The sequence below is a fragment of the Pleurodeles waltl genome, chromosome 5 (genome assembly GCF_031143425.1).
Source record: "Pleurodeles waltl isolate 20211129_DDA chromosome 5, aPleWal1.hap1.20221129, whole genome shotgun sequence".
Taxonomy (NCBI): Eukaryota; Metazoa; Chordata; class Amphibia; order Caudata; family Salamandridae; genus Pleurodeles; species Pleurodeles waltl.
This window is the reverse complement of record NC_090444.1, coordinates 537989131-538016228: the sequence shown is the minus strand read 5'-3', so window position 1 is coordinate 538016228 and position 27098 is coordinate 537989131. Positions and strand designations below refer to the sequence as shown.

General features: G+C 45.1%; 1 protein-coding gene across 1 annotated transcript in view; it reads left to right on the top strand.

Moving 5' to 3' along the window:
- The window catches only part of PNPT1 (polyribonucleotide nucleotidyltransferase 1), a 357765-nt gene that overhangs the window by 306482 nt on the left and 24185 nt on the right, over nucleotides 1–27098 (top strand). Inside the window, exons 24-27 of the mRNA XM_069234364.1 lie at nucleotides 21683–21789; nucleotides 21895–21950; nucleotides 22854–22932; nucleotides 24860–24907. Coding sequence (XP_069090465.1) covers nucleotides 21683–21789; nucleotides 21895–21950; nucleotides 22854–22932; nucleotides 24860–24907 — 290 coding nt within the window. The remainder of the gene's footprint in view (nucleotides 1–21682; nucleotides 21790–21894; nucleotides 21951–22853; nucleotides 22933–24859; nucleotides 24908–27098) is intronic.

Below are 27098 nucleotides of genomic sequence, written 5' to 3'. Positions count from 1 at the left end.
CTCACCTCAGCTACCACTAGAGAGCCCTGGCTTCCTAGACACTATTTCATTAACTAAGAGGGGTTGCCTGGACCTGGTATTAGGTGCAAACACTATAGGTGTCCACCACACACACCAGGCCAGCTTCCTACATGCCGTACTAGCAGTACATGTATCAATAGTCCACTCTGACTCTACAATTCAAGTTGCAGGTGTCCTAGTGCTGCAGCGCTTTCAGCCTCAAGTACCCCCGTACTGGATAGGCCTAAAACAAGTTTTAACTGCTCTGGTTGGAGTGAAGTATGTAGAGTCCTGGAGTGTGCCCTGTCCGTGGGTGCTCGTAGGGGCTCGGGTCCTGATCAGGAGAGTCAGCTGCAATTGACTCAGTGGCTGCACTCAGCAGTTGCAAGCTCTCTCTACCTCGTGTACGTGCTCCAGCAGCCATCTGCGGTTTCCTGCACTCCTTCTGAGGTGTAAATGTCTCAATGCTCCAGATGGGGAGGGGAGGTGAATCCCCCTCTCTGTTCCTCAATCCCAAACTTGGGTGATAATGCTTCCACAGTGGCCTCACTTGCTTATCTTTGTTGAACCAGTTGCTCCAGGTGGCCTACGGGTCACCACCCTATGCAATCTACAGGCTCTGGCCCAATCAACATGGCACAATTTTTCCCAGCAGCCCCTCTTGGCGTAAGGGGTTACCACAAAGCTGCCACTCAAGGCTTTCGACCCTTGCCACACAGCAGTCTTCACCACAGCGGCCGCTCTTGGCATATGGGGTTGCAGCAACAATATCATGCAGACTTCAGCCCTTACTGCTTGGCTGTCTTTTCCACAGCTATTTTCAAGGCAGCCTTCTCCTGCATATGGGGGTGCCAGCTTAGTCCTGCACATGGCTCAACCCGATTTGTTCAGCAGCCATTTCCTCACACCTTGCACAGGAAGTATGATCACCACGGCTCTTCACAGGACCATGCTCCCTGCAACTCTCTCCTCTTCCTCACAAGACACGAAGTCTTGGCAAGCAGGCAGGTTCTAGTGCTCCAGGGTAGGTGGTTTTGAATTCCCTGGTTGATGTCCCTCACCCAGAGAGTAGACTATCAGGCCTTCGCCTCTCCAGTCCTGGTCATAGGCAGAAGTCTTACAGAGCTTCCCCTCCTCACACAGCCCATCTGGCTGCTTGGCAGATGGCAGTTTTTGGGGACTCAACCTCCTCTTCTTATAGTCCATTTCCAGACACCAAATTTGATTTAAGATCCGAATCTTTTAAGTTTTATGTTTGGGTTCTGCTTTTTCAAAGTGCATATTCATCTGCTCCCTCTTCCTCTTGAAAAACACTGTACCATCCACAGGTACACATACATCCAGCATGTGCATGTAATATGCATGCACTGATCCCTTCATGTACAGCACCATTGACAGATACACATACAACCAGCACACGGACTGCACAGCATTACAACCTTTAGGTACTGTGCCATTCAAAGGCACATGCACCTCCAGCACATGCATACACCGTGCATGGACTACTCAATACTGCATTATCCATGTATGGCACCCTCCCAGGCACACACACTGACAGCTCATGTACACCATTTCATCATGTCAACCTAATGTAGACCAAGAGTGAGTTACTCACATAGCATCTGAACCTTTACAAAGCAAGTGAGCCTGTAGTCCTCAGTCCAGTGACACATGTTAAAAAGGACTTGTTCACTCCTACTGATTTCTACAGGATATGCTGAAGCCACAGTGCTCTTTAACTCCTGGTGAAGACAGTATTCCTCTACCATTATTAGAGCCCGGCTTCCTACATGGAGACGGATGCGTTTCCAGGCTCGTTGCTGGTTCTTTAAGATTAAGGACAGACCGCATGACTATATATATTACAGAGTGTTCTGTATTGCTCTTCCTTACCTGAATGCCTTGAGAAAGCCCTGGCGTACGTGCCCCTGGGGCGAAACACGTGTTGGCTGAAGTTTCACATGTTGTTGTTCAGGATTCTTTACTGATGTTACCTACGCTGGAAACCTTTTGTTCTACTTATATTAATAAATAAGGAATTTGTGGACCAATCATGAAGTAATCGTGCTTACTATACTTTTAATCAAATCTCAAGTATTTGGACTTCCTCTGTAAAGACTCTAATGATAAGGGACTTTCCCACAATCCCATTAGTCTACCATTATTAGGGTAGCACTTTGGGCAGCCCTCCTGATCCAAAAAGCCCACACGTAAGACAGGCTATATCTGATAGAGACATCTAGCCGCAGATTCCTTTCTTTAGAATCTCCCCAGGCGCCTCCCTGGATCCGGAAACCTTTTTCCCCCTAGTACACCTGGGCGTCGCATGACTCCATAATGACATAGTCTGCCAGATGTGATGTCAACGGAGTCCATGTAACTCCCCCGCCGATGTCAGTTCCTTCTTTTCCACGCTTTCAACGCAGATCCGGAGGCAGTTATTCTGTCTGTTTTTTCAGCATCCTTCGATGTTCTTAGTTGTATTAGGAACAGTGTGCTTCTTATGTCTTTGGGATTTAACCCTGTGGGTCCTGTTGACAGCGGATGTCGGCTACAGATCCCCCTTCAGTGGGCATTTGGTGCTTGGGTGAGCACCTTGAAGCTGAGGATTGCGGCCCCTGTCAGCTACTTCGGCCGTAGGCTCTTCGCAAACGTAGGATGAAGCTTGTAGGGGCACAGAGTCTCATTCTTCCTGTCGCATGAAGCCTCCTTCTCGATCTGACGTCTGTTCAGAGAGCCACTCGAAGAGTCGCTTTCGTTGATGCCGATCTCCGTTGACGTCCCAAGATGGTCACATAGATGGTCAATGCCTCGGCATTTACCGACCTCAACGCACTCGATCTTCTGTCATTCCTCGGCAAAGGAGACAAGTTCAGGGTCTGACCGCACTTTCCTCCCTTTCCGGAAGATGGGGCAACTCTAGACGAGAAGCGTGCATATTATTCTTCCATGCACACCATCTTTGGTCAGCCACCTTCCTCTGGAGCGCCTGTTGGTCCCAAGGAGACGCGTAGTGCCTTGACTATGCCCAGGCCAGCGGGTTCGCCGTTGGTTTCAGTTAGGCCTACAGTCTCCTTTGATGCGACTCCTGCGATGCCGGTGCACAGCCCTTCAGGGTGCCCACTTTTGGCACTGATATCCGATTAGCTGGCTTCTCTGGCAGGGTCGATCGAAATTGACTCCTGCTCTCCATCTGACATCAGTCTCGACATCGAGGCATCGCCTTCTGGAAGCCGGTCGACATCGGGAATATCGCTGATACTTCCTCCACAAGAGTCAATTTCTGTTATTCCTGTTGCAGGAGATGGTAGAGGGGCGTTACTGGAGTCTGAGCCTCCTAGAGAGGACAGCTGGTTGTCTGATCTGGCTACTGCTAGTGGCTTGGATTTGTCTTGGGCCTCAAGCCTCTAGTCCCCTCCTGGACTTCTACGGAAACAAGTTCCTCCTTTGCGGACATGCTAAAGAGGACTGCAGAGGTGTTAAACCTAATCCTTCCCTTAATGAAGTTGACTTCAGATCCTTTAATTGATGTACTCCATCAAAGCCAGACCAGGCTTGAGCCGGTGCTTCCTTATAACGAGGTACGACATGATGTCTTGTTGAGTGCTTGGTCTAAGCCTACTTCAGGGACCCCTGTTGACTGAGATATATCCCACAGGCTCTGTCCTGCCCCAGGTGATCCACCTTGTGTGCTCAGACATCCTTCTCCTCACAGTTTTGTGGCTCACTCTGCTTTAAATTTCCCTGAAATAGAGTCCCTCACCCATGCTCTTCCTGATAGAGAGTCCAGGGCTCTAGATGTTTGTGGCAGACACATTCTTTACTCCTCGTGTTCTGCTCTACATTCTGTTAACATGTCTTGTGTTCTTGGGTGTTTCTCTCATTCATTTTTGAACTCTTTAGCAAACAGTTTACCCTCGCTTCTAGATTAAGTCAGTATTCTTACTCCTATAATTCTGAATCGGGGGAATGCAGCTAAATTAATCATTCGCTGTGGCATGTATTCAACTGACTCTGTGGGTCGAGCTATGTCTTCCCCAGTTGCACTCTGTCGCTGTGCCTGGATACGTACCTCAGGGTTCTGAGTGCCAATCCAATCTACTTTACTCTACTGGTGAAGTTGAATTTAATATTACTATTTTAGAAATGCCACTTTTAAAAAGTGGGAATTTCTCTGCATTTACTGCCATCTGTGACTTACAGCCTGTCTCCAATCCACGTCTGGTCTCTGCTGGTTGATAGCTTCCTTTGTGCATTCCACCTAGACAGCCATAAACACAGGACACTCAGTCACGTCTGCATTAATCTGCATACTGAATGGGTCTCCCTGGACAGGAAGGGTATAGGGGCTCTCTCTTACACTTCAAAGGCCAGTGGCCTGCCTTCACACAAAGGACTGATAACCCACACAGCGATTCTTGCAGACAGGGTCGGGCTGAAAGGGGAACTTGTGCACTCTTTGAAGTTTCACCAACTTCAAAGGCATTTTTCAGGTATAAATACTGGGTCTCTGACCCCACTGAATCAGATACGTCGGGACCCACATCTGGACTCTCAGAGGGAATGCCTGATTTCCCAATGGACTCATCTGGACTGCTTTGCTGAAAAGGACTGCTGCCCTGCTGCCTGCTGGCCCCTGACTCTGCTGGAAGGACTCTGCCTTCCCCACAAGGACTTGGATTAAGCTTGCCTCCTGTTCTGAGCTCTCAGGCCCACAAAGGCTTCACCAAAGAGAAGAAAATCCCCGTGCGTCAGAAAATCGACACAACACCTGCCTCATGGTTGAAAATTTACTGCACCGCCTACAGATCGACACAGCGTCTGCTCCTTCTTACCAGCGCATCAAGTATTTTCAACTCATCGTTCCTGGGCATCAAAATATCCACGCATCACAGTGAGGAACCAAGGCTGTGCTCCTGGAAATCAACTAATCCCCTAGCAGCTTGGAAAGAAATGATGCATCGCCTGTTCTGCACCGGAAAATCCGACACAGCAGCTTATTTTTCAGCGCATCTACTTGGAACTAAGGCTGCACTCTTGTAAATCCACGCTTCACCTTGTAGCGTGGAAAGAAACGATGCATCGTCTGTGTCGCGCTGGAAAATCTGGCGCAACACCTTATTTTTCAATGCATCTACTTCTCTGTGACCTCATGCGTTGTTATTTTTGACGCATCACAGTTACTCTTTGCTCCAAGGATACAACCACTGATTCTTAAGGATTGAGACTAATTTAAACATTTAAAAAGTGATATCCTGACTTGTGCATATTGGATTTTTGTCGTTTTGATCTTATTTTATTCAGATAAATATCATCTACTTTCTTAAACTGGTGTGGAATACTTTTTTGTGATGTTTTCACTGTGTTACTGTATGTGTTATTGCACAGATACTTTACACATTGCCTTCTGAGTTAAGCCTGCCTGCTTTGTGCCAAGCTACCAGAGGGTGAGCACAGGATAATTTGGAGTGTGTTGTGATTTACCCTGACTAGGATTGTGGTCCCTACTTGGACAAGGGTGTATACCTCTGCCAACTAGAGACCCAGCTTCTCACAATCACATTGTACTACACCTGAATCAAGGTGATATTGTTTACTTTACTCTGAAGAAAAACACACAATTATTAAGTATATGCTCTCTCAGGATTGTGTTATACAGGCTTTCATAATCAGTAACTTTACTGCCATGTAACCACCCCTCCAAGGCCTTCACTGAATGGTCAATGAAATCAACCCAGTCTTGTGAAGACTCCTTTTTGGTCTCTCTGAACTTTATCCTGTACTGTTCAGTGGTTAAGCCATAACCATCCAGGAGTGCATTCTTAAGAACTGTAAAATTATTGGCATCATTTTCTTTCACAGTAAGGAGCCTATCCCTACCTTTTCCACTAAATGATAGCCATAGGATAGCAGCCCACTGCCTTTGAGGGACATCCTGTACAACACAGGCCCTCTCAAGTGCAGCAAACCACTTGTTAATGTCATCCCCCTCCTTATAAGGGGGAACTATCTTGTGCAGATTCCTGGAATCATGCTCTTTTGCAGGATGACTATGGGGAATACTGCTGCTGCCACCATGGGTATCTAAACCCAACTTCTGTCTTTCCCTCTCTATTTCTAAAGACTGTCTATCCAAATCCAGCTGTTGCTTCTTGAGCTTCAGTCTGGTTTGTTCCACTCTCAATCTATTGAGCTCCCTTTCTAACAATCTGTCATCAGGGTGGGTGGGAGGGACATTTCTAGATACAGAGGTATGATGGGAATGAACAGAAGGAGACCTGTCCCTTACAGAGGGCACCCTAACAGCTTGGCTACCAGCATAATGTGAGAGCACACCATTAGTATGGTGTGATTCAATTTCTGTACCAACTATGCTAGACTGTCTAGTAATGGGCAGGCTGAGAAGTTTCTTTCCTGAACCTTTTCCTGGGGGAGTCCCTGGATCAGATTGAGAACCATTAGCTACTTTTTCACCAGATTGGGCACTTATGGCCTTATCCTGTACTCTAAGCATATTAATTAACAGTTCTAAGGAAGGATTCTTCCCTACACTCAAACCTCTCTCTATGCAGAGACTCCTTGCTCCTTTCCAGCTAAGGTGATCATATGCAATTTTGGACAGTTCAACATTTTGGCCTGTACCAGACATTTTTTAGAGAGAGTTAAAGTGATAGAAAAAGGAAAAAAAAGTTTTCAGAACTTTTTGGAAAGACAGAAAAAAACTTTTAAAACTTTTTAAGAACTTTTTGAAAGTTTTAGGAGTACTTTTCAGCACTTAGAAAAGAGTGAAAAGAGGAAATGCAAAAACTTTTTGGCTATGTGTATATACACTGACCTTGTTTTGTATATTTTTCTCTTATGAAAAGTACCATGACAAGAGTGGTAAGTAGTCTCAAGCACTTATCCCACCACTGCACAACCAATGTAGGAGGCTGGACTGGCTTGTAGTGAGTACCAAGGGGTACTTGCACCTTGCACCAGGCCCAGTTATCCCTTATTAGTGTATAGGGTGTCTAGCAGCTTAGGCTGATAGATAATGGTAGCTTAGCAGAGCAGCTTAGGCTGAACTAGGAGACGTGTGAAGCTACTACAGTACCACTTAGTGTCATATGCACAATATCATAAGAAAACACAATACACAGTTATACTAAAAATAAAGGTACTTTATTTTTATGACAATATGCCAAAGTATCTTAGAGTGTACCCTCAGTGAGAGGATAGGAAATATACACAAGATATATATACACAATAGCAAAAATATGCAGTATAGTCTTAGAAAACAGTGCCAACAATGTATAGTTACAATAGGATGCAATGGGGCAACATAGGGATAGGGGCAACACAAACCATATACTCCAGAAGTGGAATGCGAACCACGAATGGACCCCAAACCTATGTGACCTTGTAGAGGGTCGCTGGGACTATTAGAAAATAGTGAGAGTTAGCAAAATAACCCTCCCCAAGACCCTGAAAAGTGAGTGCAAAGTGCACTAAAGTTCCCCTAAGGACAAAATAGTCGTGTTAGAGGGAAAATGCAAGGAAAACACAAATCAGCAATGCAACAACGATGGATTCCTGACTGAGGGTACCTGTGGAACAAGGGGACCAAGTCCAAAAGTCACAAGCAACTCGGAGATGGGCAGATGCCCAAGAAATGCCAGCGGTTGGTGCAAAGAAGCTCTTACTAGGCTGAAGAACTGTGAATACTGCAGGAACGACAAGGGCTAGAGACTTCCCCTTTGGAGGATGGATCCCCCACGCCTTGGAGAGTCGTGCAGAAGTGTTTTCCCGCCGGATGGACGCCAACAAGCCTTGCTACACGCAAATTGTGCGTTTGGCGTTTTTGGACGCTGCTGGGGCCCAGGAGGGACCAGGAGGTCGCAAATTGGACCTGCAGAGAGAGGGGACGTTGAGCAAGACAAAGAGCCCTCACTGAAGCAGGTAGCACCCGGAGAAGTGCCAGAAACAGGCACTACGAGGATGCGTGAAACGGTGCTCGCCGAAGTTGCACAAAGGAGTCCCACGTCGCCGGAGACCAACTTAGGAAGTCGTGCAATGCAGGTTAGAGTGCCGTGGACCCAGGCTTGGCTGTGCACGAAGGATTTCCGCCGGAAGTGCACAGGGGCCGGAGTAGCTTGCAAAGTCGCGGTTCCCAGCAATGCAGCCCAGCGAGGTGAGGCAAGGACTTACCTCCACCAAACTTGGGCTGAAGAGTCACTGGACTGTGGGGGTCACTTGGACGGTGTCGCTGGATTCGAGGGACCTCGCTCGTCGTGCTGAGAGGAGACCCAAGGGACCGGTAATGCAGCTTTTTGGTGCCTGCGGTTGCAGGGGGAAGATTCCGTCGACCCACGGGAGATTTCTTCGGAGCTTCTGGTGCAGAGAGGAGGCAGACTACCCCCACAGCATGCACAAGCAGGAAAACAGTCGAGAAGGCGGCAGGATCAGCGTTACAGAGTTGCAGTAGTCGTCTTTGCTACTATGTTGCAGGTTTGCAGGCTTCCAGCGCGGTCAGCGGTCGATTCCTTATCAGAAGGTGAAGAGGGAGATGCAGAGGAACTCGGCTGAGCTCATGCATTCGTTATCTAAAGTTTCCCCAGAGACAGAGACCCTAAATAGCCAGAAAAGAGGGTTTGGCTACCTAGGAGAGAGGAAAGGCTACTAACACCTGAAGGAGCCTATCAGCAGGAGTCTCTGACGTCACCTGGTGGCACTGGCCACTCAGAGCAGTCCAGTGTGCCAGCAGCACCTCTGTTTCCAAGATGGCAGAGGTCTGGAGCACACTGGAGGAGCTCTGGACACCTCCCAGGGGAGGTGCAGGTCAGGGGAGTGGTCACTCCCCTTTCCTTTGTCCAGTTTCGCGCCAGAGCAGGGGCTAAGGGGTCCCTGAACCGGTGTAGACTGGCTTATGCAGAATTGGGCACATCTGTGCCCAACAAAGCATTTCCAGAGGCTGGGGGAGGCTACTCCTCCCCTGCCTTCACACCATTTTCCAAAGGGAGAGGGTGTCACACCCTCTCTCAGAGGAAGTTCTTTGTTCTGCCATCCTGGGCCAGGCCTGGCTGGACCCCAGGAGGGCAGCTGCCTGTCTGAGGGGTTGGCAGCAGCAGGAGCTGCAGTGAAACCCCAGGAAGGGCAGTCTGGCAGTACCAGGGTCTGTGCTACAGACCACTGGGATCATGGAATTGTACCAACAATGCCAGGATGGCATAGAGGGGGCAATTCCATGATCATAGACATGTTACATGGCCATATTCGGAGTTACCATGGTGAAGCTACATATAGGTAGTGACCCATATGTAGTGCACGTGTGTAATGGTGTCCCCGCACTCACAAAGTTCAGTGAATTGGCTCTGAACAATGTGGGGGCACCTTGGCGTGTGCCAGGGTGCCCTCACACTAAGTAACTTTACACCTAACCTTTACCAGGTAAAGGTTAGACATATAGGTGACTTATAAGTTACTTAAGTGCAGTGTAAAATGGCTGTGAAATAACGTGGACGTTATTTCACTCAGGCTGCAGTGGCAGGCCTGTGTAAGAATTGTCAGAGCTCCCTATGGGTGGCAAAAGAAATGCTGCAGCCCATAGGGATCTCCTGGAACCCCAATACCCTGGGTACCTTAGTACCATATACTAGGGAATTATAAGGGTGTTCCAGTAAGCCAATGTAAATTGGTAAAAATGGTCACTAGCCTGTCAGTGACAATTTGAAAGTAATGAGAGAGCATAACCACTGAGGTTCTGGTTAGCAGAGCCTCAGTGAGACAGTTAGGCACCACACAGGGAACATATACATGCACACCTATGAGCACTGGGGCCCTGTGTGACAGGGTCCCAGTGACACATACATATAGGCCACAAACCTATGAGCACTGGGGTCCTGACTAGCAGGATCCCAGTGACACATAACAACCATACTGAAAACATGGTGTTTTCACTATGAGCACTGAGGCCTGGCCATCAGGATCCCAGTGAGACAGTGAAAACAGTGACAAACACCCTGACATACACTCACAAACAGGCCAAAAGTGGGGGTAACAAGGCTAGAAAGAGGCTACCTTCTCACAGTGCTTAAGAGTTGTTACCTTTATGGTATATTCCATACTCTCAGTGGAGTATTTGAGTACTTGCTAGTATGTTAAAGAGCATTTATGTAATATACAGTGAACTATTACACCTTCAATGTAAGGTACAGATTTGCTTCCTCTGCAGAGAGTTAGTTTTGTCTAACTTGTAAAATTATGGAATATATTAGTATTCCTTATAGGAAACTGGATATATTACCAGCTCTTTGGGAGTGTCAGTATATTGTTCATTCTCTGTTCAAAGAGATTTCTTATAAGGATTCTACAACACTAAGGGTGCTTGTATTGTCAAATAAGTTTGACCTATATTAATTGAGGTGTACATTTACTTTTACCTTTATTATGGCAATATCAGATCACCTAATTTTGGTAGATTGAATACTTTATAAGCAGGATGTATCTTCTGGAGGACTTTAAGACTTTTCATGTTTTGGTCCTAAAGGGTTCATATTAAATATTCATCACAGTTTACGTATTTTCTACACTTTAGTGTATATAACTATTATATAGTGTTGACATGTTCTTTAAACATTATTAGTTCTGCTGACTTCTGTCAGTTGATATGGGTCTACATAGAGATGTCTCTCTTTGGAGATTCTATTCCGTCTCTTATGTAGAGTAATTAATATATGGACTCTTCAGCAGTTGTTCTGCGTTTTTTGCCCTTGGATTCCAGACCTCCTCCTTTTCGGAAGGGTCTTACCCTTTGTAGTGGTACTTCTTCTCTATGGAGATATTTATAAATGTTTAGTTTGATGAGGTTAATTATTGATACCTTATATAGGTCCAACTTTTTTCATCTTACATGACTCTACCTGTTGTAGGTTCAGTTCACACTTGCAGAAGTGTTGTTATGGGTTGAGTTAATCAAATTCGGACAGATTCTTTTTATGTCAGAATCTTGTAAGTTTTCTGCTTTCTCTTCATTGATAACCTTTCTAGTTCACCTGTGGATGGGCCTTATTCATTATAAGAGTTATATATTTCTTCGCCTTGTTTTCTTGGTCTTTATGATGATATTACTTTTGTACTTTCCACAGTATTGACGGGGTGTTCGTGCATGGGTTCGTACCCCATTAAGGGACCTAGTAGCTTAATATTCAACTTTGTTTGTTCACCGCTAACAGCTATTAGGCACATTAGCATGTTTGTTTTCTTTTTTTCATGTTTTGATTGTTTATGACTCCTTATCAGTGGTTCCTCCTAGGAGTCTTTAATCATGAAATATGTTAGAGGCTTGCCTACGTTCTTAGGAATACTGGTCTTTTTGCATCACTTTAGACCGGTTTTCTTCTAAGAACACACTTTTAAATATATTGATCATGGGTGATGCTATATGCATGTTGTTAACATTTTTATGACTTTGTATTACTATGAATTTTTACGAAGTTCTTTTACTAACGAAAATCTCCTTCCTATAGGTATTATTAAGGTGCATAGTCTATTTCTCCTATACCAGACCAGTTTTCGTCTGGATAGTAGACTCTCAATGTTGTTAGGTCACTTCTGATGTACAGTTGACATACTAACATGGATGAACGTATTTCCTTTCTGCCATATTTCATGGTTTTATTTATCTGTGGTTTCTTACACAGGTTATGGTGTTGTAGAGTATTTATTATTCTCCTTAGTTATTATGATTGTCCAGCCTATTTCTCTTGTTGTAGACCGATTTTGTGATACCTAGAGACTGTTTTGAGGCTCTAAGTTCACAGTCCCTCTGTGAACTAGGTTCATCTGTGGTCTACAACATTTCATATTAGAATTCTACTCCTAGGTTTAAGGCTTAGGTGATAATTGACACAAGGGTGTCTTTTATTTGAAGCACACTGTTTCCATCATCAGTTTCTATTGTGGTTTCCCGTTTTGAGTGTGGAAAATAGTCGCAACAGAAGCTAACATCAGGGGGGAGTGATATGCACTCCATTGACCTCATTACTGAGTCGCACAACGCCCGCTGCCCACGCTCAGGTGTACTGAGGGCAAATGTTTCTGGATCCAGGTTGGCACCTGGGTAGATTCTAAAGTAAGGGATCTGCGGCTAGCTCCTGTCGTTACCAAATAAGGCATTACAGAAGGTAAGTAGCTTGTTCCTCGTGGTACACATGCATTCCCTGTGTTTGCCTGTGACAACAAAATCAGCATTAGGGATACAGACATCAGTACAATTGGACCCTCAGTGTTGGGTGCATGTCCATTATCATGAAGAGGACTCTTCCATCCCAATAAGGATAAAATGTTCTAGGCTTTCAGGCAACAAAATCATACACATAAGTATCCTTCTTCAACCATGCAATAAAATGACAGTCCTGCACTGTACTTGTACTTGCACCAGTGGCTTTGGTGCAGACTTCTATACCCTGCAGACTGAAGCAACTACTCAGTTTTGAGGTTTCCTTCATAGGCATCTCTAGTTGGTCTGGCAAATTGTGTTTATTTTAAGCCAAGGGGTCTGGGAGTGTGTGGATGTTCAATGTACATAAAGTACATGCCTACTAGGAAACTATTAAGGTGTATTTTTTTGTTTTTTTCGTTTTTTTCTGTTTCTGTATACTAGTTCTGGACACTTTTTATGTAAAATGTCTACTGGGGTATTTTACACTTAACCTTGTAGAGGTCAGTAGTAGAGATTTATGAATTCTTCAGGATTTGCCTGCTCAACAAAGGAAACTTGCTATAGTGAAAGTAATAGGGAAGACTCTGATTAAAGTACTGTAGGAAGTTGGCTCTGTATGTGCTATTTCAAAGTAAGGAATAGCATGCACAGAGTCCAAGGGTTCCCCTTAGAGGTAAAATAGTGGTAAAAATAGATAATACTAATGCTCTATTTTGTGGTAGTGTGGTCGAGCAGTAGGCTTATCCAAGGAGTAGTGTTAAGCATTTGTTGTACATACACATAGACAATAAATGAGGTACACACACTCAGAGACAAATCCAGCCAATAGGTTTTTATATAGAAAAATATCTTTTCTTAGTTTATTTTAAGAACCACAGGTTCAAATTCTACATGTAATATCTCATTCGAAAGGTATTGCAGGTAAGTACTTTAGGAACTTCAAATCATCAAAATTGCATGTATACTTTTCAAGTTATTCACAAATAGCTGTTTTAAAAGTGGACACAGTGCAATTTTCACAGTTCCTAGGGGAGGTAAGTATTTGTTAGGTTAACCAGGTAAGTAAGACACTTACAGGGCTTAGTTCTTGGTCCAAGGTAGCCCACCGTTGGGGGTTCAGAGCAACCCCAAAGTCACCACACCAGCAGCTCAGGGCCGGTCAGGTGCAGAGTTCAAAGTGGTGCCCAAAACACATAGGCTAGAATGGAGAGAAGGGGGTGCCCCGGTTCCGGTCTTCTTGCAGGTAAGTACCCGCGTCTTCGGAGGGCAGACCAGGGGGGTTTTGTAGGGCACCGGGGGGGACACAAGTCCACACAGAAATTTCACCCTCAGCAGCGCGGGGGCGGCCGGGTGCAGTGTAGGAACAGGCGTCGGGTTCGCAATGTTAGTCAATGAGAGATCTCGGGATCCCTTCAGCGCTGCAGGCAGGCAAAGGGGGGATTCCTCGGGGAAACCTCCACTTGGGCAAGGGAGAGGGACTCCTGGGGGTCACTTCTCCAGTGAAAGTCCGGTCCTTCAGGTCCTGGGGGCTGCGGGTGCAGGGTCTCTCCCAGGCGTCGGGACTTTAGGTTCAAAAGAGTCGCGGTCAGGGGAAGCCTCGGGATTCCCTCTGCAGGCGGCGCTGTGGGGGCTCAGGGGGGACAGGTTTTGGTACTCACAGTATCAGAGTAGTCCTGGGGTCCCTCCTGAGGTGTCGGGTCTCCACCAGCCGAGTCGGGGTCGCCGGGTGCAGTGTTGCAAGTCTCACGCTTCTTGCGGGGAGCTTGCAGGGTTCTTTAAAGCTGCTGGAAACAAAGTTGCAGCTTTTCTTGGAGCAGGTCCGCTGTCCTCGGGAGTTTCTTGTCTTTTCGAAGCAGGGGCAGTCCTCAGAGGATGTCGAGGTCGCTGGTCCCTTCGGAAGGCGTCGCTGGAGCAGGATCTTTGGAAGGCAGGAGACAGGCCGGTGAGTTTCTGGAGCCAAGGCAGTTGTCGTCTTCTGGTCTTCCGCTGCAGGGGTTTTCAGCTGGGCAGTCCTTCTTCTTGTAGTTGCAGGAATCTAATTTTCTAGGGTTCAGGGTAGCCCTTAAATACTAAATTTAAGGGCGTGTTTAGGTCTGGGGGGTTAGTAGCCAATGGCTATTAGCCCTGAGGGTGGGTACACCCTCTTTGTGCCTCCTCCCAAGGGGAGGGGTTCACAATCCTAACCCTATTGGGGGAATCCTCCATCTGCAAGATGGAGGATTTCTAAAAGTTAGAGTCACTTCAGCTCAGGACACCTTAGGGGCTGTCCTGACTGGCCAGTGACTCCTCCTTGTTTTTCTCATTATTTTCTCCGGCCTTGCCGCCAAAAGTGGGGCCTGGCCGGAGGGGGCGGGCAACTCCACTAGCTGGAGTGTCCTGCTGGGTTGGCACAAAGGAGGTGAGCCTTTGAGGCTCACCGCCAGGTGTGACAATTCCTGCCTGGGGGAGGTGTTAGCATCTCCACCCAGTGCAGGCTTTGTTACTGGCCTCAGAGTGACAAAGGCACTCTCCCCATGGGGCCAGCAACATGTCTCGGTTTGTGGCAGGCTGCTAGAACTAGTCAGCCTACACAGACAGTCGGTTAAGTTTCAGGGGGCACCTCTAAGGTGCCCTCTGTGGTGTATTTTACAATAAAATGTACACTGGCATCAGTGTGCATTTATTGTGCTGAGAAGTTTGATACCAAACTTCCCAGTTTTCAGTGTAGCCATTATGGTGCTGTGGAGTTCGTGCTTGACAGACTCCCAGACCATATACTCTTATGGCTACCCTGCACTTACAATGTCTAAGGTTTTGTTTAGACACTGTAGGGGTACCATGCTCATGCACTGGTACCCTCACCTATGGTATAGTGCACCCTGCCTTAGGGCTGTAAGGCCTGCTAGAGGGGTGGCTTACCTATACTGCATAGGCAGTGAGAGGCTGGCATGGCACCCTGAGGGGAGTGCCATGTCGACTTACTCATTTTGTTCTCACCAGCACACACAGGCTTGTAAGCAGTGTGTCTGTGCTGAGTGAGGGGTCTCTAGGGTGGCATAATACATGCTACAGCCCTTAGAGACCTTCCCTGGCATCAGGGCCCTTGGTACCAGAGGTACCAGTTACAAGGGACTTATCTGGATGCCAGGGTGTGCCAATTGTGGAAACAATGGTACATTTTAGGTGAAAGAACACTGGTGCTGGGGCCTGGTTAGCAGGGTCCCAGCACACTTCTCAGTCAAGTCAGCATCAGTATCAGGCAAAAAGTGGGGGGTAACTGCAACAGGGAGCCATTTCTTTACACAAGCCCCCCCCAGCCCACAGGCCAGGAGACTCAGCCAACGCTGGAAGAGTCTTCCTAGTCTGTCAGGCGAGGAAGAGTAGAGGAAATGGCTGGTTTGTTGCAGGGCCTACTCTGCCTTACATCCTCCTGTTCAGGTCATTCCCTCTGGGGAACTGACCCACTTCCACAGTGATAGGACCTAGTCTGAACTGCCTCTTGTCTGTGCTTTTTATGTCTTCACCCATTCTCTCTATTTTGAGGTCAGAGGTATCCACCTCTGCTAATCTTATCTTAGCCAGGGTCACCCCTAGCTTACCCAAAGAGGTTACCCAGAGCTGGAGTAACCCCACCATGACCAACAGGGTCAGGGGGCCTAACTTGTTATTTGGCATGGGGTCAGACCACCAGGCCAAGGATAGTGCAGCCATAAAGGCTAACACCCAGCAGAGGCCACTGACAGCTGTCAGTGCCCAGAACCACACCTTTAGCTCTTCACCTACAAGGGAAGGGGCTAAGTTACAGGCTTCTTTGGGTTCAGGGTGCCTGTCTGCTGTATTAGAGTGGGGGGTCACCACATCTTGTAGTAAACACCCTTCTTCCACTCTTTCTTCTGTTAGCTGAGGAGCCACCCACTCAGGCTTGACAGTTGCCTGACTAGCCAGGACTTCTTGTGGGTCAGGTTGGACTTTATCAGAGCCATTTTTGGAGTTCTCCCCTACTGGAGCAGAATCTCCTTGGCTTGCTGGAACCTTGGCTAAAGGTTGTCCACCTTTCCTACTCTGTTTCCTTTTCTTTTTCTTCTGGGGCCTACTTGCATTTACTGCAGAGGCAGGACTTCCAGAATCCTTGGGAGAGGACTGGCACTGGACCAGTCCCTCTCTTGGGCTCTGACTAACCTCTGGGTAGTCATTTCCAAGGAGACAATCAAGGGGGAGGTCTGTACTGACTACTACCCTTCTCCAGCTAAGAGTGCCACCCACTTCTATGGGTACTAAAGCCACAGGCCTCTTAGTGACCCTGTCTAGGCTAACTCTTACCCTGGCAGTCTCACCTGGGATGTACTGGTTTGAGAGCACCAGCCTGTCATGCACAATAGTGTGACTGGCACAAGTGTCTCTCAGGGCAGTGGTTGGGATTCCATTCACCAGTAGGTGGTGGAAGTGTCTACTTCCCTCTGGAATCTCCAACTCACCTGTTGGGCCCTGTTTCCAGTGGAAGGCTATGAAGACCTCCTCATCTGAGGAGTCATCTCCCATGGCTACACTGGTTACCCCTGGAATCTTGTTCTGGGGTTTGTTTTTGGGACAAGAAGTGTCCTTGGTGTGGTGCCCAGACTGTTTACAGTTGTGGCACCATGCCTTAGTGGCATCCCAGTTCTTACCCTGGTACCCACCTTTGTTTTGGGTTGGGTCTTGGGGCCCACCCACCTGTTCTGGTTTTTGGGGGCCTACAGAGGACTCTTTTTCTTTATTTCTAGTGTCACCCACTTTCTCCTGGGGAGTTTTTGTAACCCCTTTCTTTTGGTCACCCCCAGTGGAAGTTTTGGTTACCCTAGTCTTGACCCAGTGGTCTGCCTTCTTTCCCAATTCTTGGGGAGAAATTGGACCTAGGTCTACCAGATACTGATGCAACTTTTCATTGAAGCAGTTACTTAAAATGTGTTCTTTCATAAACAAATTATAAAGCCCAACATAGTCACACACTTCATTTCCAGTTAACCAACCATCTAGTGTTTTTACTGAGTAGTCTACAAAGTCAACCCAGGTCTGGCTCGAGGATTTTTGAGCCCCCCTGAATCTAATTCTATACTCCTCAGTGGAGAATCCAAAGCCCTCAATCAGGGTACCCTTCATGAGGTCATAAGATTCTGCATCTTTTCCAGAGAGTGTGAGGAGTCTATCCCTACACTTTCCAGTGAACATTTCCCAAAGGAGAGCACCCCAGTGAGATCTGTTTACTTTTCTGGTTACACAAGCCCTCTCAAAAGCTGTGAACCATTTGGTGATGTCATCACCATCTTCATATTTTGTTACAATCCCTTTGGGGATTTTTAGGATGTCAGGAGAATCTCTGACCCTATTTAAGTTGCTGCCACCATCGATGGGACCTAGGCCCATCTCTTTTCTTTCCCTTTCTATGGCTAGGAGCTGCTTTTCCAAAGCCAATCTTTTGACCATCCTGGCTAACAGGGGGTCATCTTCACTGAGGCTATCCTCAGTGATTTCAGAGGTGTTGGTCTCTCCTGTGAGGGAACCAGCATCTCTGACTATTATTTTAGGAGTCAGGGTTTGAGGGACCCTGTTCTCCCTAGATAGGACTGGTAGGGGGGAATTTTCCTCCAAGTCACTATCCTCTTCCTCTGAGTTGCCACCCTCAGAGGGGTTGGCCTTTTCAAACTCTGCCAAAAGCTCCTGGAGCTGTATTTTGGTAGGTTTGGGGCCCATTGTTATTTTCTTTATTTTACAGAGTGACCTTAGCTCCCTCATCTTAAGATGGAGGTAAGGTGTGGTGTCGAGTTCCACCACAGTCACATCTGTGCTAGACATTTTGCTTCTAAAAGTTGGAATACTTTTTAAGAATCTACAACTGGTTCTAGAATCTAATTCAAACTTTTACAAACTTTTAAACTCTAAAAGAAATGCTAAACAGGATCTAACACAAGGCCCTAGCAGGTCTTTTAAGAATTTAGAAAACTTTTCAAATTGCAAAAATCAATTTCTAATGACAATTTTGGAATTTGTCGTGTGATCAGGTATTGGCTGAGTAGTCCAGCAAATGCAAAGTCTTGTACCCCACCGCTGATCCACCAATGTAGGAAGTTGGCTCTGTATGTGCTATTTCAAAGTAAGGAATAGCATGCACAGAGTCCAAGGGTTCCCCTTAGAGGTAAAATAGTGGTAAAAATAGATAATACTAATGCTCTATTTTGTGGTAGTGTGGTCGAGCAGTAGGCTTATCCAAGGAGTAGTGTTAAGCATTTGTTGTACATACACATAGACAATAAATGAGGTACACACACTCAGAGACAAATCCAGCCAATAGGTTTTTATATAGAAAAATATATTTTCTTAGTTTATTTTAAGAACCACAGGTTCAAATTCTACATGTAATATCTCATTCGAAAGGTATTGCAGGTAAGTACTTTAGGAACTTCAAATCATCAAAATTGCATGTATACTTTTCAAGTTATTCACAAATAGCTGTTTTAAAAGTGGACACTTAGTGCAATTTTCACAGTTCCTAGGGGAGGTAAGTATTTGTTAGGTTAACCAGGTAAGTAAGACACTTACAGGGCTTAGTTCTTGGTCCAAGGTAGCCCACCGTTGGGGGTTCAGAGCAACCCCAAAGTCACCACACCAGCAGCTCAGGGCCGGTCAGGTGCAGAGTTCAAAGTGGTGCCCAAAACACATAGGCTAGAATGGAGAGAAGGGGGTGCCCCGGTTCCGGTCTTCTTGCAGGTAAGTACCCGCGTCTTCGGAGGGCAGACCAGGGGGGTTTTGTAGGGCACCGGGGGGGACACAAGTCCACACAGAAATTTCACCCTCAGCAGCGCGGGGGCGGCCGGGTGCAGTGTAGGAACAGGCGTCGGGTTCGCAATGTTAGTCAATGAGAGATCTCGGGATCCCTTCAGCGCTGCAGGCAGGCAAAGGGGGGATTCCTCGGGGAAACCTCCACTTGGGCAAGGGAGAGGGACTCCTGGGGGTCACTTCTCCAGTGAAAGTCCGGTCCTTCAGGTCCTGGGGGCTGCGGGTGCAGGGTCTCTCCCAGGCGTCGGGACTTTAGGTTCAAAAGAGTCGCGGTCAGGGGAAGCCTCGGGATTCCCTCTGCAGGCGGCGCTGTGGGGGCTCAGGGGGGACAGGTTTTGGTACTCACAGTATCAGAGTAGTCCTGGGGTCCCTCCTGAGGTGTCGGGTCTCCACCAGCCGAGTCGGGGTCGCCGGGTGCAGTGTTGCAAGTCTCACGCTTCTTGCGGGGAGCTTGCAGGGTTCTTTAAAGCTGCTGGAAACAAAGTTGCAGCCTTTCTTGGAGCAGGTCCGCTGTCCTCGGGAGTTTCTTGTCTTTTCGAAGCAGGGGCAGTCCTCAGAGGATGTCGAGGTCGCTGGTCCCTTCGGAAGGCGTCGCTGGAGCAGGATCTTTGGAAGGCAGGAGACAGGCCGGTGAGTTTCTGGAGCCAAGGCAGTTGTCGTCTTCTGGTCTTCCGCTGCAGGGGTTTTCAGCTGGGCAGTCCTTCTTCTTGTAGTTGCAGGAATCTAATTTTCTAGGGTTCAGGGTAGCCCTTAAATACTAAATTTAAGGGCGTGTTTAGGTCTGGGGGGTTAGTAGCCAATGGCTATTAGCCCTGAGGGTGGGTACACCCTCTTTGTGCCTCCTCCCAAGGGGAGGGGGTCACAATCCTAACCCTATTGGGGGAATCCTCCATCTGCAAGATGGAGGATTTCTAAAAGTTAGAGTCACTTCAGCTCAGGACACCTTAGGGGCTGTCCTGACTGGCCAGTGACTCCTCCTTGTTTTTCTCATTATTTTCTCCGGCCTTGCCGCCAAAAGTGGGGCCTGGCCGGAGGGGGCGGGCAACTCCACTAGCTGGAGTGTCCTGCTGGGTTGGCACAAAGGAGGTGAGCCTTTGAGGCTCACCGCCAGGTGTGACAATTCCTGCCTGGGGGAGGTGTTAGCATCTCCACCCAGTGCAGGCTTTGTTACTGGCCTCAGAGTGACAAAGGCACTCTCCCCATGGGGCCAGCAACATGTCTCGGTTTGTGGCAGGCTGCTAGAACTAGTCAGCCTACACAGACAGTCGGTTAAGTTTCAGGGGGCACCTCTAAGGTGCCCTCTGTGGTGTATTTTACAATAAAATGTACACTGGCATCAGTGTGCATTTATTGTGCTGAGAAGTTTGATACCAAACTTCCCTGTTTTCAGTGTAGCCATTATGGTGCTGTGGAGTTCGTGCTTGACAGACTCCCAGACCATATACTCTTATGGCTACCCTGCACTTACAATGTCTAATGTTTTGTTTAGACACTGTAGGGGTACCATGCTCATGCACTGGTACCCTCACCTATGGTATAGTGCACCCTGCCTTAGGGCTGTAAGGCCTGCTAGAGGGGTGGCTTACCTATACTGCATAGGCAGTGAGAGGCTGGCATGGCACCCTGAGGGGAGTGCCATGTCGACTTACTCATTTTGTTCTCACCAGCACACACAGGCTTGTAAGCAGTGTGTCTGTGCTGAGTGAGGGGTCTCTAGGGTGGCATAATACATGCTACAGCCCTTAGAGACCTTCCCTGGCATCAGGGCCCTTGGTACCAGAGGTACCAGTTACAAGGGACTTATCTGGATGCCAGGGTGTGCCAATTGTGGAAACAATGGTACATTTTAGGTGAAAGAACACTGGTGCTGGGGCCTGGTTAGCAGGGTCCCAGCACACTTCTCAGTCAAGTCAGCATCAGTATCAGGCAAAAAGTGGGGGGTAACTGCAACAGGGAGCCATTTCTTTACAAGTACTCTATCAATCACATGCGCAAACTCGTTACCTTTGATTTCCTCTAGCCTTAGGACAAGCGATCTAAAGTAGAGAACTTCTCGATAGGAAATTATACGCTTGGACAGATTGATTGCTGACACCTCTTTTCTGTCCACAAGTTAGGCTTACTCTCCATGCCTTTCTCTTGCTTCAATTATGGAAAACTGCTCTGCTCTATAGTAGCTGTTGTGTTTGTGCGAGAGACCGACTCCGTCCCGAAAACCAGAAGAGTGCTTTGTAAGAGAAGGATTTTTTTGTGTTTATGTTTCCATGCTTCAGTTAAGTTTAAATTCAAACTGCATACAAATTAGGTAAATATTGTGTGAAATGACCGTATGGATGTAGGCAGACGTCTTATTCATTGGCATGTGATGAGGAAAATGGGGAGTGATCCATAGCCAGCTTGTTTTTTGTTCTTGATGACTGCATGATCTTGCTGCTGCAAAACGCACTACATTATGAGGCTTCTCAACTTTTCCGACATTTTCCCCTTGTACACTGAACCTGTTTTCACTATGATGACCAGCAATTTTTTTTGCGATGATACACATTAAATGATATGTAATTCATCATGGCACTGTATTTATTTTTAGGCAAGGGATGACTAAATATAATGCTAGCCATTGCTCCCTATTTTCAAGTGATTGTGAGTCCCATCGTCACTTTTTACCACCTGCTAACCTCTCTATCTCCTTAGGAGTGACTGTAAGTCAATTGGATGAAGAGACATTTTCTGTATTTGCACCAACCCCTGGTGCTATGCATGAAGCTCAGGAGTTCATCATTGAAGCCTGCAAAGATGATGTGAGTTAGAAGATTCTTTTTGGGTCTCATTGAGTTAAATTGAATTTTTAAATGTTCCTCGGGCGAACTTGTTTCCTTTTTGTAATGTCGTCTTTTCTTCTGCAGCAAGATCATCAGTTGGAATTTGGAGCAGTTTATACGGCTACCATCACTGAAATCAGGTAGCTCTTTGGCCACTTATCTTTTCTGAAATGCTGTGGTCTTGCTTTTTGCCTAGTTCTAGAGAAAGTGTATGCAAATTTTGGAGTATTTTGGGTTTCGATCGAAATAATTGAGTTAATGGAGGCAGTGCAAAGAGTACGTTGCTACACATGGCTGCAAGTTTTGGTGTCTGCATCATATTTTAAGTTAAGCTCTTGAGCCCTGATGATTTGAAACTCACTTCAATAATGTCATGCTTGAAAAGTAAAACTCTTCTTTCCTTATGGTTTCCACACTTGGCATAACATGAACACTATGAAATGTGCGTTTTTACATGCCTAGAGTTGATTTATCGATGAATAGATAATCAAACAGCATCACTTACGATAATGTGATCTTCCTAACCCATCCCGGGGAAAATGTCTGTGAGTCCTCAGCCTTGATTGTAAATAAAATCACTCCAATCAGGTTTTTGGACAGTGTTATTCAACTTCTATGCATATTGCATTCTTGCACCGCAAGAAACTTCCTTCTTATCCCAGGTATTACTTGGGATCTGCCCCCGAGTCTGCCTTTTAAATGTCAACAGGGGAAATGACCACTCCGCCAGTTCTAAAACAGGACTCATGTCAAACTGAGATCTTTGTGCAGTTTTTGATGTATGTGTTCAGAAACAAAATCATGTTTCCACCTATTTTCATTTAAACTGCATTGGGGGGTCTCAATCTCTACTGTAGCCTAGAAATGGACATGTTCTCACAAAAGGACAGGAGGGTTGGAAGAACCTGTGGTGATCCTTACTTTGTCTGCTATAATCAGGATATGCTTTCCTGGTTGCAAAGGAGCAGAGAAACAGTGTAAGAACTGGGTGTCATCTGGTTTGTGTTGCCAACATTAACATTTTTATTTTCTTCGCCTTGCAGGGATATTGGAGTTATGCTGAAACTATATCCAAACATGACTCCAGTGCTACTTCATAATTCACAGCTGGATCATAGAAGGGTAATGAGCAATGTCTTTGTCATCTCAATAAGTGTTATTTGGTTCACTTTCCAATGTTCACCTGCAGTTGAGTTGATTTTTAGCAGCTTATAGCAATATTAGTTTTGAGGTTTCAGTAGAGAAAACTTTAGTTATTTACATGACTGCGTGTTACCAGTACCTTTAAAATAAGCGTGTTTCAGAGGGAGTACAGAGAAACGTGGGCTTTGTGTCATCCAAATTCAGCCATTGGCTTTCATGGGGTTTTCTTTGTTTTCCATCGCTAGGAAGGGCTGTCCATCAAAGACGAGGTATTTTGTGGATGTTTGACCAAATGTTGGTACACCAATATTGTATCTGCATTTGTACCAGTATAGGTTTATTTAATGTGGAATAAGTAGTTCTCATGTGGTGTTTTTATTTTTATTCATTAAAAGATTCATATTCCCATATAATCAGTCTTATAGATGCCACACACGATCAGGACAGTCTCACTTTGAATCATTGGTTATTTGATAATTTACAAGTATATGCCGTTAGAACTTTCTTAAACATCGTCATTCATAAATGTGTTACATTTTACAGTTTTCTTCTGTGTTGCAAATGTCTTTAATTTACGATGATTGAAGGGTTTCTTAGGCAGTTTTAGAACATTTGTTCTCAGTCAAGATTCTCCACTTCATACTAAATTTTGCTTAGAATGGATGGATTCCATTTGAATTAACCCATGAGTAGAATCTACAAACCCTATTTTGGAAGGTTGTCCTGTAAGTAGTTATGATAACAGCCAAGTGGGCAAGTGACTGTTTTCTTCTTAGCATGCATTTCCTAAGGACTCACATGTCCTTAGTTTTAAAGCCTTTTCAGATTTTCACATTAGTCAAGCTGTTCTATAGTCAGCCTTCTTTCTGAATTCTTCGTAATTAGCAGTGAGGTTCTCACACATCCTGGATGTTGAAGGGGCCCTATTGATATTTTAGACAACGCTGATGGCAAAGGCAAGCCCAAGCAACCTTTTGTAAATTATAGAGCTGTTTGTAAATGTTTGGCTTCCTCCAAATAGTCTGTTACTAGGTTGATAATTGTTTGCATTATTACCTGGTACCACAGGGCCAAGAGAGTGTTAAGGTAAGCCCAGTGCTCACTCCACTGTGAGGAATGCTGACAGTGAGGTTCGAACAAGTAATGTACTGATTAATTACATTTAAAGGTCTGCCATGTGGAGAACAGTTGATCCCTTTGCTAAATATCAGTACATAGATACTGATTCCAGAAGAGATACTCCAACGTGTCAGTCATGCCGGTAAAAACTCAGTGCTTGATTTTCTCACTCTACATCCTTCTCCCACCTCAAAAATCTGCTTATATAACTTGCTATTGTACTCTACATTTTATCGATAGCAGAGAGAATTTTGTGGTAGAAAAGGAAATGCTTTGTACTTATAATCATGGTTCTCTTCACCGTGGGTATTTTCTCATTAACATCTTGCAGGCCTCCCCAAAGATTGTGATAATAGTCTAAAATAGAGTCTTGATACATCATTTCTTAAACTGATCCCAGAAATGATCTGCCTCGATGACTGTTCTGCGCGAAATGGGACAGTGCATCATACTTCATGATAGTGTGCATATTCTCTCATGGCATAGCCTATGCATTGGAGCATCATGTATTGTTTTGTTTTTATATATAATATCTGTAAGAAGTGATGTTTATCATAATTATTTAATTTGCAAATTTTATTCTGTTTTATAGAGGCGGAAAGTGTTGCCCTCAGCAGGCATGTTGTATATGTATGAATTTTAAATTAAAAAATGTTCATTTAAAAATTTGCTAGGATGCCATACATGCAAAGAGATGTTTTATTGTTCTTGAATTCCTAGTGAAAACCCATAGTTTTCAGTAAGGATTACAAATAACTAACCTTTTCAGACTTGTTTTGTTTTTCAGATTAAACATCCTAGCGCTCTAGGACTAGAAGTTGGCCAACAAATCCAGGTATTTATTCCCACTATCTATTTGTTAAATGTTGGTTATGTATTTGAGTTACACGCATGCGAGTTGTATAAACCTCAGATATGCAGAGTATTTTAAGGCCTAAGTGTAGCTGAAATGCAGTTTAGACGTTTGACTAACAATAGACGTCTAAGCCCTCCCTACCATTGAATATAAATGTGCCCTCTGCGTGCTTCTTGAATCTTTATTTGAAGTGCTAAAGGGCTGATGCTGCACAATGTAAACTTATGTCTGTGCGTGTTTTCTATAGGGTAGAGACTGTCGAATAATGAGAGAAACAGTCTCCTCTGCATAAAATACACAGGATCTGTTTACGCTGCTACAAGAATAACTTGTCACCCCAGTAGCAGTTCGTGTTTATGGCTTTGAAAATAGTTCACAACTTTAAATTAATACTGCATCCAGTATGTTTTTGTCTTTTGCTGTGCCAATCCCCTTATATCTACAGATGTTTGCCAAGTAACTGACATTTGGCACCCTGAGAAAGCCCTGGTTTTTCGTAGCCAACACCACTATCGGGGACTTGATATCTGGTTTTTCCATTACAAGTATGGGAGTACATCTTTTTAATTTCACCCGTGAAGTTATTGAAAATGTTTTGTACAACAATTCCTCTACAGTCTGATAGTTTGCAGTTTCAAAAAATCGTTAACATTTCCTAAGGATGTGTTGGAGCAGGTATGTCCCCTGCATGGTCATCGAACATGTTGTATAAGATAGTGGAGGCTGAATATAATTGAACACTGACCCAATACTTGTCTTCAAGAACCTTCTGGGGCTTTTATGGAGTCAGACAAACCGGTTTCAGTCTTGTTGTTATCCCAAAGACAAAATAATTTAGATTTATTTTATCAAATTTTCTGTTTGATATAAACTTTTCAAGAAACGTCGTCATATCAGCAATTGTTTGCATCTTTAAAGTATTTCATACATACATTACTACAAGAAGCACCCACGACATGGGCCAAGATATTTTTCACAATATTTAAATATTGTTTTCCTAAAACAGATCTGAAACAGGAAATGATGGTCCTGTTGCTCTATTAGATTTTCCAACAAATGCTTGGAAAAAATCATCTTAAAATACTGGTAAAATGGACTCTGGTGACCAACCTGATCCCGTTCCAGCAAGGCACTTTTAGGCATGTCAGCATCGTGCCACTGAAAATTTATTTATATTGTTTCATCACAGAGAAATACAATGATGGGAAATCAGAAGATATTTGCTGCTTGTATCGACTTCTCAAGTGCGTTTGTGTGCTAATTGTTCTTTACTCAATTGAAACTGAGCAACCAGGATATTCTAACTGATTTGCTGTCTATAAAAAGTTTGTTGCATACAGACAGTTCCCCCAGGTTAATGATTGGCTTAGATAATTAAATTACAAAGAAGGTTAACACCACAAATGGCCTAAAACAGAGATGCACACAAGCACTCCTGTTTTTTTTTTTTATATTCTTTGGATTTGCCGTTTACTTGGTACTCTGTAAGATCCTTCCCTCTGATAAACCGTGAAACACCAATACCTTTCACCAAGTATGCTGATCATCTCTTCATTCTTGATTGAACCTTATCAGCCTTTAATACTACTAACGGTACTTTCAGCTTATGCTGCTGTGAAAACTGTTATTTGGCCTGTTGAAGACCAAAACTTTGATCGTTACTCCAGTGGAGGGCTGTAGTAATAGGTTTCCAGCTAAATAATGGCAAACTGGAAAATGACAAAGAATGTTCAGATCGTTTTAGCAGGAGTGCCTGATGCAATTGTTTTAATCGTATAGCTCTGAAAATGTATAATAAAGACGTTTTAAATACTGTTATATTTTTTAGAATAAGATGAAATATGTTCGTCTTTAAGGCTTTTTTTAGATGACTATTTTTAAAAACTATTGAAAAAAATGATTATTTGTTTTTGTAATAGTGCTTAAAAAATGTTGTGTGTCCAAAGGAAAGCGTACATTTCTAAATTGTCTGGTGAGGTTTGTGATGAAAAGTGAGCCTGTGAAGCTTTGCAAGAATCAGCCTGGGGTGTGCTAATAAGGAACAACTTGCATGCTTAATTGAAAGCAGACCCAAAAGCAAAAAGCGTTTCCATGCAGCAACACCTTGGGTCATAGAAATAAGGTCACAATCTCTGTATTCATGAGGATGCCACGGTGCACAGGAAAAAAT